Genomic DNA, 11,182 nt, shown 5'->3' with positions numbered 1-11,182 from the left:
GATCTGTGAGCTCTATTGTAAAGAGTTTATTTCAATCTGACAACCATAAGGCAGTTGGACTCGTCCATATGGGCCTTAGACCAGAATGTTAATGCACTGCTGTTGATCCATGACGGGGTTGCTATTAAAAGAGAATTTGATGAGCACACAGAGATAATCATTGTGAGCATGAAAGTCTTTTTTCTACGAATGCAAATCTCCTCATTTTCAGCTTCTGCACTGTCTGGCAATAGAGGCTACTTCTGGATGAGTTTCTGCTTGGGCCTGCTGGGCCCAACAGGCACTCGCAGTAGGGAACCAATCTAAAAAGCTGCTGAATGGCAGAGTCAGTGAAAAGAGACACTCTTACTCCCTGTTTTTGGTGAACAAAGCTTGGATGCATTTCGAGTTGGTTTCTGTCTGAATTCCATTCCATTCCGCAGCTATCTTTTAACCACAGAAAAACATAAATATATCTTTGGCTCCACTGGCAAGTGGCCTATCTCTCCCCTCATATGTCCAAAAAAAGCTCTTCAAAGGTCAAAAGAAGGATTGATCATGCAGGCAAGTACAGCTTTATCACAGTGAAAGAAAAACATACATCATTATGACCTTATTAAAATGTATTTTTGTGATTTATATATCTCCTCACAAATGAATGGTTTTATGTTGGCTGACAAAAACAACAAAATTTTCCATGTAAGAAAGACAATTGAGCTCACTGACTCACACAGTTCGAACTTCAGCCTGAGTCGGATCATTTTGAATCATATGTTGTTGTTGTTTTTTTAAAACTCATGCACATGTTAAAGGTTTGGGGGAAATACAGGTCATACTTTTTGATTCACTTGAATTATATGTTTTGTTTGTGCTTCTATAAAGTACCATTTTACAAAGAGATGAGTAACAACTTTTTATCATATGCCTAAGCTTGGCTTTGTGCGAGATGGTGAGTTAATCCTGGAGTCACCAACAGTCGATTGCGGGACTGACAAAAAAGACAACTACTCGCAAGCCCATTCACCTCAGGCTATTTAGAGTCTTCATTCAACCTAATATATTGCACATGTTTTACAGACAGCTGAAGGAAGACGGTGTACCTCAAGCACAGAGATACAGGTTAAATGCTCGAGGGGTGGTGGGTAGAATCTGATAGTAGTTTCCTTCAGTCCTTTCCTTACACCACCAATTTAGGATGAAATATTGTTGTAGTTAATATAATGGCATTACATATAATTAATAGATAGAATATTGGATGCTTGGATCTTTTTGAAGAGGTTTCACAAATTCAATCCTACTGTACCCCAGATTCTTCAAAAGTGCTAAAAGATAAGTGTAAAAAGTTGTGGTAACGCTATTAATGCCCTAATATGGCACTTTTGAGATTAGTAAACTAAATCCGCTATCAATTTAGGGCATTGCCTAATGTGAATTCTTTCTATTGTTTTCTTTTCACTCTATTTTATATCTTAAACATCAGTTCTTCCAATAATATATTGTTTCATGACAGCTTAAGTGAAAGCGGCTACAGATATAAAACTTTTATTAATGTAATAAAGCAATTTGTTCAGACTGAAATTATGATTCAAATATAGAAAAAAATGCTCACCCTGACAGTGGACATGTATTCAACATGACGGGAATAAATCGATTTATCAAACGGCAGAAATAATACATCTGCATTACATGGAACGCTATGAGATGCTCCAGAATAGAGCCTCTAGTGTTCAGGCCTGTCGAGCTCTTTAAGATTGATGGTACAATATCCCATAGATTTGTTTGGTGAATTCCTAAAGAAATTCCACATCTATGCAATAGGGTCAGCCAGTGAGTGGCACAAGATGGATTGTGGCGGCTACTACGTACATGGATCCTTTTGAGGCACTTCAGAAAAAAAGTATATCATCTCAATGAGGCTTCGCTTTCAGCAACAGCTCAATGCGACTGCAGTTTTCAAACTCTTGCTTGACAATGTGATCGATATATGCAGTCTTTTGAATTTGTTCAGTGAAAATGACATGATAAATTAATGATGGCTTGAAAGTCAGGACATGAGACATCAGTCTGATTTTCATATAGTATTTTATTGATGAAAACATTGTTAAATTTGGACCCATTGGACACACAACATAACATCGCAAAAAGCAATTGAGAACATATATCCATATAAGTCCAATCACAGATTTAAACATACGCAGTCTTTGATACATTTCTATATACAAAAAAACACTCATAAAAAAAATACACATACAAGACAAGGATGGTTATCTTCGTTCTGTCAAAGAATGCATCATAATGAACATGTTTGAACCGATGCATACGGAACAATGCAGTAATCCACAATCTTTAACTGATAGGCACACTCATTACTGGACAGGCAGACTGGAGCTAGCAAGCTGGCAAATAATCACTGAGTAAAAAAAGGGTAATACAATGCCTGCACAATCCAAAGATTTATCATTAAAGACAATCACTGACAAGAAAGAAATGTAAAAAAAAATGTCTTAGACAGAATGAATGATTTATGGCTTGACTGAAATTCAAAAGTCACAACTGACTTTTTTAGTCATACCAAAAAAAGCTGCAGCATGAGTGAATTGGCAACCCCGGAGCACGTATTCATATATGTACAAAGTTGTTTTATAATGCGGCAGAATGAAGAATTAGCAACATTGATTAAGCAGAGACACTTGTAACACCTTTCAACTCAAACATCTGTTGTAATTTCCTGTTTTCTTTTTTTTTGTTTGACAAAAAAAAATAAAAAAAATCTGAAGGTAAAAATAGCACAATGCTTTTGGTCTCCTGAATAAAAAAAGGAGGGGCAGCACTGTCATTAAATTGTGATTCAGTTTGCACAGTGAAGCAGGCTAGCCTTAGAGATAAACCCCATCACCAGCTGCACCCATTTCTCCAGACTGATTCTCTCCTGCTACATTTCCTTCTACCTCACGTTTTTCTTTCTTCCTTTTTTGCTGCCATCTGAAACCACACATTATCTGTAGCTACACATTCATTTTCTCTACCCAAACCAATGCCTTTAATCAATGTACATGTTACCACAGTTGATCAGCAAAGTATTGGGCAGCCCTTTTTTTTTTTTTAGCCTTCAAAAGAGTGTCTGCAGCAGCAGACTGAGCTGGAGTGCTTGAGCAGCAGCTGAGGAATTCCCTGTCAGGGTGCTACAGCAAATAGTGTCTCATCATCTGAGGTGTCACGGTAAATATTCTTCAAGTTCTCTGTCTGACTCTCGGAACGCAGCCTTTGCTCTCTTTCCGACGTAGCATCGCCAAGGAGTCTGTTGTCATTGCTGTTTTAGGTTGAGAACTACACAAAACGCTCTTTCATTGGTCATATGGAACCTGGGGCCATGACACAATATATTCCATTATATATACAGATGAGCAATGATTGTCCACTTTCTCTTGATTACAAGTAAAATAATGTTAAAGACTAAGAGAATTACTGCACTCCCTGATGGAGTCGGATGGCATATGGCAGTATATGCTATTAAAGTGGCTATTGACCTCTGACCTCTGTGAACTCTGCACATGTAGTTTTTCCCCAGGTGAGCAAAGATCAGCCCTTTACTTCCAAAACACACATTTAACCTTCAGTTGAGGTTTTCCGATGATATTACTGCTACTCTTGCAAGTGCTCTCATTGACAACAATAACAGCATTCAAGTGCGATGTGTGAAAAATGATGATGCGGTTTAAGAATATACTCGCACATTGTCACACATTCCCAATCCTTCCTAGTACCGTTGTCTCATTTGCTGCACTAACAAAAAGCAAATTCAAACAATAAATGGGCTGCTCTTTCTTTTTTCTGCCCACTGAAAGGCACTGTTAAACACGTTCACATATACAAAAAGACAGATCTTTTACTTAATTCCCCATTTAAAAAATAGGGTTTTAACGTCAAAAACAATCTAAAATCTTTGGTCTGCAACAACCATATTCATACCAAATGCAAAAGAGATGCTAGTTGAACAATCAAAGTAATTCAAATAGCAGCTTTCCAGCTGAGAATAGAGCAGAATATCGTGTGCTCTATTTGAGTGCCCTGGAGATTCTTTTGACACCCCCTCAACAACACACACACACACTAAGAGCAGGGGTGGTGGAGTGAAGTGTACTCCCCCCTTGAGCTGGGCTACAGTTACTTTCAACTCAAATTTTCAGATTTTGCTGCTCACTTCTTGACTGATCTGCCAATTGCATTTGCCAAGGTCTCACTTTTGATATATTATAAAGGCGGGGTTGGTATTTCAAGAAACGTGAGCTATTCACATTAACTGAAAATGGACTCTTGTGTTATCTATCATTCATACTCAATGTATGAACAAAAAAAAAAGAACAAGCTTTGATGCAAAACATAAAAAAAAAAAGACCCCCTTTGCTGACAGCCATCAAACACCGGGTAAGTTTGCTCCTGTTCAAACAAAGCTATCTCCTCCTCCTCCTCCTCCTCCTCCTCCTCCTCCTTCTTCTTCTATACTCTGGACTGGCTCAGTTACAGGGCAGCCAGGTGGAGTAGGCAGGCTGCTGGCAGGCAAACACGGGCTGTACCTGTGCTATGTAGTAGTTACTGAAGTTACCGTCTGCCACATAAGGAGCAGGTTGGTAGTAACAGGTGACGTTGGCCACATTGGGAATGACATTCTGCTCAGCCAGAACACGCACTGCCAGCATGGCTATGAGCCCTAAGGTCTGTCTCCTCTCGTGTCCCATGAGGCACACCGTGCTCTCATTCACCACCCCGTGGAGCGTCATCAGGTAGTCGTACTTGCGGTCCTCCAGGCCCACAAAGTGGTTTTGAAGGTAGGACTCGAGCTTGCGCTGCTGCTCGCCGATGTCAGGGAAGTCAATGAAGAAGCGGGAGCACATGTAACGCTGTAGGGACTTCATCTCAGACTCTGATGCCGCCAGGAAACCCCTCACCAGCAGGTGACAGTACTTCAGCAGGCCGCCACCTCGGATCTCCTCCGGGTTCCGGGTGCAGATGACCTTGTGACGTAGATGATCCAGGGCCTCGCCAAAGTCGCCATACACACTCTCGCCCATAATGGTAGGGTGGAAGGTTGCGGTCATAGCGTTCTCTGAGCACTCGTAGAAGAGCAGCAGCGAGTCCAGCTTGATCTGGAAGGAGTCCACACTGAACTCAAACTGTCGCCGAAGAGAGTCCACGAACTTCAGTTCCACATTCTTGCCCCGATTATTGGAGAGGGAGATGAGGCTCCAGCGGTCCGAGTCGTTACACACCTTCACCATCTTCTGCACGTAGGCTTCCTACGAGTGGCAATACATAGCAAGGGTATTTTAACAAACAAAGCCTGGAAGAATCCATTGTCAAATATTGAGCCAGTTATGCATGAATAAGTCTGTTGTCATTCAAGATCCTGTCCTAAACTTGAATATTACAAACAAAGATTGTGCTTGGATATGAAATCTACTGTAGCTGCAGGGTGAGCTCAAATTACCTTCCCAAGTGGTTTAACACAATCCTCTTAGACATCTTTTACTATCACCAAACGAATCTAATTGCACATTAAGTATGAGCACAATGATCGTGAAACCAATTTGACACAAATGCAATTAAATGTCACCACACCAAATGTACAGTAATTTCAAATGGATTATTTGTGTCGGCCTACCTTTAACGTTAAAGAGGTAATCCTCTCTTTATTCACACAGTCGGGTAAAAAGTCCAGGAGACAGTCCAGAACAATGTCCTTCACAATCTGGAAGTCCCGTTCACCTTTCATATCTGCGCAAAATATCAGATCGAGGTCCTTGAAACCCAGTCCGCTGTCTTCGTGCAGTATGTGGCTGGCTGCAGAGCCATTTAACCTAACGTCCCGGACGTGGATTTGCTTCTCCTCCATCCGGCTGCGCACCACTTTGACAATCTGTCGGGGCTGCATCTCCAGCGTGGGGAAGTTGCCCCGTCCGTGGATCGGGATGGTCTCAGTCAGAATCGCGTCCAGACGCTGCACTTGCTCCCAACTCAGAACACTGACGCTGTCGCTTTCTGTTTCAGAAAGACGGCTTTCGATAGAGATACTATCGCTCTCGGACATGTTGATGCAGGGAAAGTCTCGAATTATTTGATTTAAAGCCAAGTGTCAAAATTGGAGCAAATGCGTAATTACGCACCGAATTAGTTTCGGGTATTAACTTCAACGTCATGAAAAACGAATCTCAGCATGTCAAAAAAAAAAAAAAAAAGTTCAGTTTGAAACGAAAGACAAAAATAAAAGGCAACAAAAAGGGTAGGTAATGGCTACTTTACGCAACAAGTGGGTTTCAAAATCCCAGAGGCACTGCTGCAGATTTGTTGATTGCTCAGAGGAGAAAGCGCTCAGCTTGTCAAGAAAACAAACGTGTGGAAAGTGAAGCATCTAACTTTGAGCTTCACAAACGTTCACTCCAGTACTGCTGTGAAAGTGTCCGAGGCGTGCACATCAGTCTTTGAAGGTGCTGCATGATCCAGGAGGTGGTTGCTTTTCCGGCTCCATCGCTCAAAGGCACGCCTATGATTTGATGAATTTGCATGGATAAGCGGATCCTCGATTCACACTTTGGCACAGTCCTCCCTCTGACAACCAACCTCTCGCAAGAAGAAGCTTTTGGGCGCCTTTACACTTTTTAATTTCTTCTCCCATTCCCAAGAAATGTTCCTCTTCAAAATCTCCACGTGCGTCTACAAAGTCCAACTTGCTTTCCTCGGGTCTATTTAATGCCATATATTATTCCGCTGGAGGGGAAGTTAACTGTTACCTGCCCACTTTACATGCCTGGCTCCCTGACGAAGAGCCAGGAGGCCCCACCCCCCACAGTATATCTGCAGCACATCACAAACACTGACACACGTAAAGAATAATTCTGGACTAACAGTGCATGCCTTTCTGTTCAAAATGATCACTCCATCCCCCTGAGATTACAGCCTTTCCCACCATTGCATTTGTTTCAACCAAAATGTGGACAAACGTGGGTGAGGGGAAGAAAACAACATCTAATATATAGTAGCTGTACATCAATCACAGTGGGGTTGAAGGAAACACTGAACCCACAAATGTTGCCATGTCGCCTCCTATAGGCTGTGTTGTGTCCTAACACAAATCTGTACATGAATGCAGTCAAAGGGACTGTGATGCAATTGAATGATCAGATGGATATAGAGCAAGGGTGTCAAACCCATTTTTGTCACGGGCCGCATTGTAGTTGTTAGGGTGGTGCTCACTCTAACTTATTTTGCAAAAACCACATGGGAGACAGTTAAGTCTTTTTAGGCACCTGCAGGCGGAGAGTCCATTCGTCACTGTGCGTACAGCAATGATCGAATGACGTCTGACTCTCGCTTCCCACAAGAGCATCTTTATTAAGAGAAAAAGGGTGGGGGTGACAGTAGACTGAATAGACAAGTTAAAAAGCCCTTGACCTCTAGATTAGCAGAGCAGGGGATGTTTTACGACATTGTGTAGGATGGAACAAGCTAGGTTATTTATTACTGGTTACATACATTCCAACATAATCATATGATCAAGATAGTTTTGGAAAACCCTGACAGTAGTCATAGCTTCTTTTGGAGGGCCATTATGACTGTCAACCCAAATAAATGTATGAGCACCTCATACTACATACAGTAAAAGCTACAAAAAAACTCATTTTCAAATCAGACGAGAAAAAACTGGTCAAATATTTAAATTAAATAAAAAGATATCAAAAGTAAAGACAATTTGCAATTCTAGTAATGACACACGAATCTGATGCACAATTTGTCTTTGCGGGCCACCTAAAATGATGTGGCGGGCCGTATCTGGCGCCCGGGCCTTGAGTTTGACACCTGTGACATAGTGTCTATATAAAGGTCGTGAACCTGCTCTGTCAGGGCTGGGCAGCTCGATTTGGCAGCATAAAGCTCTGCGTCACTAACAGCCGCTGAGCCTAAAGCCTGATTATCCCATTGCTAGGCTCAGACAAGTTCACGCATGCACAGAATTTAATATGAACTGTAAGAATATACATATAGCCAAATGATTTTCATTAAATACCACCATGTGAGCAACTCTCTTTTGCAAGGAGCAAAATTATGCTGCAGAACATTTTCTCGACTGTAACCAGTGAACTTCAATGATTTGTGGTGTTGATGCTACACAGACATTCTGTTTTTAAACACCATTCATAATTATTACTCGTACATTATTTGCAATACAGTAGGTGTGACACAACTCTGGATAGAATAGATAAAAAGTGGGCAAGCACACGCATGTAAAAAGGACTCACGAGTGAATTGGAGAATTTAGTCCGATGTGCTCACCTCCAACACCAAATAGGACAAGCAGTACAGAGAATAAATGAATGGATTCAGATGATCAAATTTACAAACAATTCTCAGCATGGTGTAGTGAAGTTCCATGCCAGTGTGAAATAAACCAGCATTATTAAAAAAAAAAAAAAAGTTAAGCATTTCTTTGTATTGAGAAATCTAACAAAACATTCGAGACGGTGTTATGTTGATTTACACAATTGTTCTAAAACTAACATTTAAAAAAATCTTCTAGTGTCCTTGTACATAATCATCTGACCTCAACAAAACCACCCTTTCCTCTTTTTTATGACACTATTTATGATAGAGTAGCTCCTTGTTCCGCTGTGTGAATATTTGTCAATGAGTAAGCAAATAAAACATTTCCTCAGATTTCCTAGTGATGATTTGTGATTAATATCTATGAACTTAACTGCATGTCATATTTGATCAAAAACATACAGAAATGGACCAGGGCCCCACTAAAGGTGACAACTTCATGATCAGATATGATTGATTGCATGACTGGAAAACAAAGTTCCACTCACTTCTGTGCCTCTTCAATCTCCCTTCACATAAATAACTGGGATTCCAGGAGATAGTTTTGCCTTAGCTTTCCATGTGCTTCTGATTTAGTTGACATTGTGTACCAGACGCCTGACTGACAATAATGTCCTTCCCTTCCTACTTTTCAATCGAAATGCTTCAGACATAGCCGTTAAAAAAAAATCTGCAGAATCGTTCTTGTTGAGTGTAAGGGTCTCTGGAGGGGAGAAGCAGCAGTAATCAGTTCAACAAAGAGGATTCAGTTGTGTTTGAACCCAGACGGACAGCAAGCATGTGATGTGTTTGGTTTCAAGTTCATCTTGTAGATTAAAGCTAAAGGTTACAAAGTGGATCATGTTTCACAAGTGAGATAGGCAGAACCATCTCACTTAATCCGACTTATTACAGGGCTTTTGTAAAGCCCCTATCCTAAACTGCAGGTCTGTTGGCAGCAAAGAAGTCACATTCTGCTGAGGCCCTTTAGGGACCAGTAAATTTTACAGACATGCTGTAAATTCGGTACTTCAGTTTGGAATGATCTGTCTGAACACACTGAATTCAGATACCTGGAAGTAACTGTGCTTGAAGCAGATATTTATATTTAAGTCACACCTTGAATTCATAGTCTTTAGATGGCTATCCTCTCAGTATACACTTAATAAAGATTTAAAATAATCTCCAAGATCAGTGCCAAACTGCTCAGGGACTGTGCAGACCAGCTCTGTCATGTTGTTCTACATATCTTCAACCTGAGTCTTAATCTGGAGAGGGTACTTGAATTGTGGAAGATTTCCTGTGTGGTTCCGGTGCCAAAGATCACAGGGAGCCCAATCACTACAGACCTGTGACCCTGACCAATCATCTGGTGAAGACCATGGAGAGGCTCATCCTGCTATACCCCCGCCCACTGGTGAGCTCAGCGCTGGACCTCCTGCAGTTCGCCCAGCATTGGGGTGGAAGACGCTGTCAGTCACTTGCAATACAGATCCCTCTCTTATCTGGAGCAGACGGGCAACACTGTGAGGGTTCTTTAATTTCTCCAGTGCGTTCAACACCATCCAGCCTGCACTGCTGAGTGGGGAACTGGAGGGGAATTGGAGTGGACAAGCAGCTTACTGTATGGACCATCAGCTACCTCACAAAGAGCATGTAAAGTCTCATTATTGTGTGTCTGATGTGGTAGTCTGCAGTACGGGGGGGCCTCTGGGCACTGTTCTTTCACCTTTCCTGTTTAGTCTCGATACATCACACTTCAGGTACAACTCAGACCACTGCTACCTGCAGAGGTTCTCGGATGATACGGCCATCATTGAATGCGTACCAGACGGGAACGATTGTGAAAAAAATAGATAAATAAATACTCAATATATGCACACGTGTTTGTTTGTGTGTGTGCGTGCGTGCATCACCAGACATGGAGACGTCACAGCTGTTCACTGGCACGTGTTTCTAAGAGCATACGTCACCAACTTGCAGCATTCATGTTCTGCCAGCCCTGGAGTAAATGGTTCCCTAAACCCTTAATTATGTCTGACTTGTTGCCAATAGAATGATGGCCATGGAGGGGTCAGATAATCCAAAACTAACCAGCTCAGTGCTGACTAAATACAATTAAAAGCCTGGCTGAATCGTAACCTCTTGATTGAGGTTAAAATGAACATCTAACTTGAACCTGCAGACAGACATTTGCACCATAAATGATGTGCAAGATACAAAGTAGGAACCGAATGAGTGATTGATGAGTCATTTTCTATTGTCTTCTCATACACATTTGAAATGTACTTGTAACTTGGACCTGTAGACAGACATTTGCATCATAAATGATGTGCAAAAAAAAAAAAAGAAGTGAGTAATTTTCAACTGTCTTCTCATACACATTTCTTTTATTTCCCTAGATGTAATGGCTTCCTTTTTTGGCCCAAGCATAGGGCAAGTGGGCCAAATTCAGCCCTGTTGCTTCTGTAAAATCCTGGCAGCAAGATGCATGCTTTTATTGAGTTGAACAGAAATTTCCATTTCCTCATTTCGACTGCATCCTAAATTGTGTCACATCTGCATAAATATGATTTAACTTTGATAAATCCAGAGTCGAACAGGATGAATGTGATTTCTGAGTTCACTCATTAGGGCATCCACTTGGCAGTATATAGAAGGTAGGAAGTTATTGCATTGAATGTCTTGAACATCCCCCTCTGTCCATAAATAAGAGAGAAGTTATTCTAACAGTTTGGAGGACGTCCTCACAACTTTTCCATCTGGCTGACTGGAAAGATGGTCAGAGTCTGTCCTCCCCCATCTCCCAAGTGACAGATTGCATGCACTGTCCTCAAATCAACCATCTTAA

General features: G+C 41.4%; 1 protein-coding gene across 1 annotated transcript; it reads right to left on the bottom strand.

Moving 5' to 3' along the window:
- Positions 1 to 2,042: 2,042 nt before the first annotated feature.
- Positions 2,043 to 6,684, bottom strand: tent5aa (terminal nucleotidyltransferase 5Aa). The gene is made up of 2 exons (XM_061289521.1): positions 5,639 to 6,684; positions 2,043 to 5,273 (listed from the first exon to the last, which is right to left on the bottom strand). Exons 1-2 carry the CDS (start codon positions 6,062 to 6,064, stop codon positions 4,494 to 4,496), a joined length of 1,206 nt encoding a protein of 401 aa, XP_061145505.1. The 5' UTR covers positions 6,065 to 6,684; the 3' UTR covers positions 2,043 to 4,493.
- Positions 6,685 to 11,182: the final 4,498 nt, after the last annotated feature.

The sequence above is a fragment of the Syngnathus typhle genome, linkage group LG10 (genome assembly GCF_033458585.1).
Source record: "Syngnathus typhle isolate RoL2023-S1 ecotype Sweden linkage group LG10, RoL_Styp_1.0, whole genome shotgun sequence".
NCBI lineage: Eukaryota > Metazoa > Chordata > Actinopteri > Syngnathiformes > Syngnathidae > Syngnathus > Syngnathus typhle.
The sequence above is the reverse complement of the archived record's forward strand: the minus strand, read 5'-3'. Positions and strand labels throughout refer to the sequence as shown.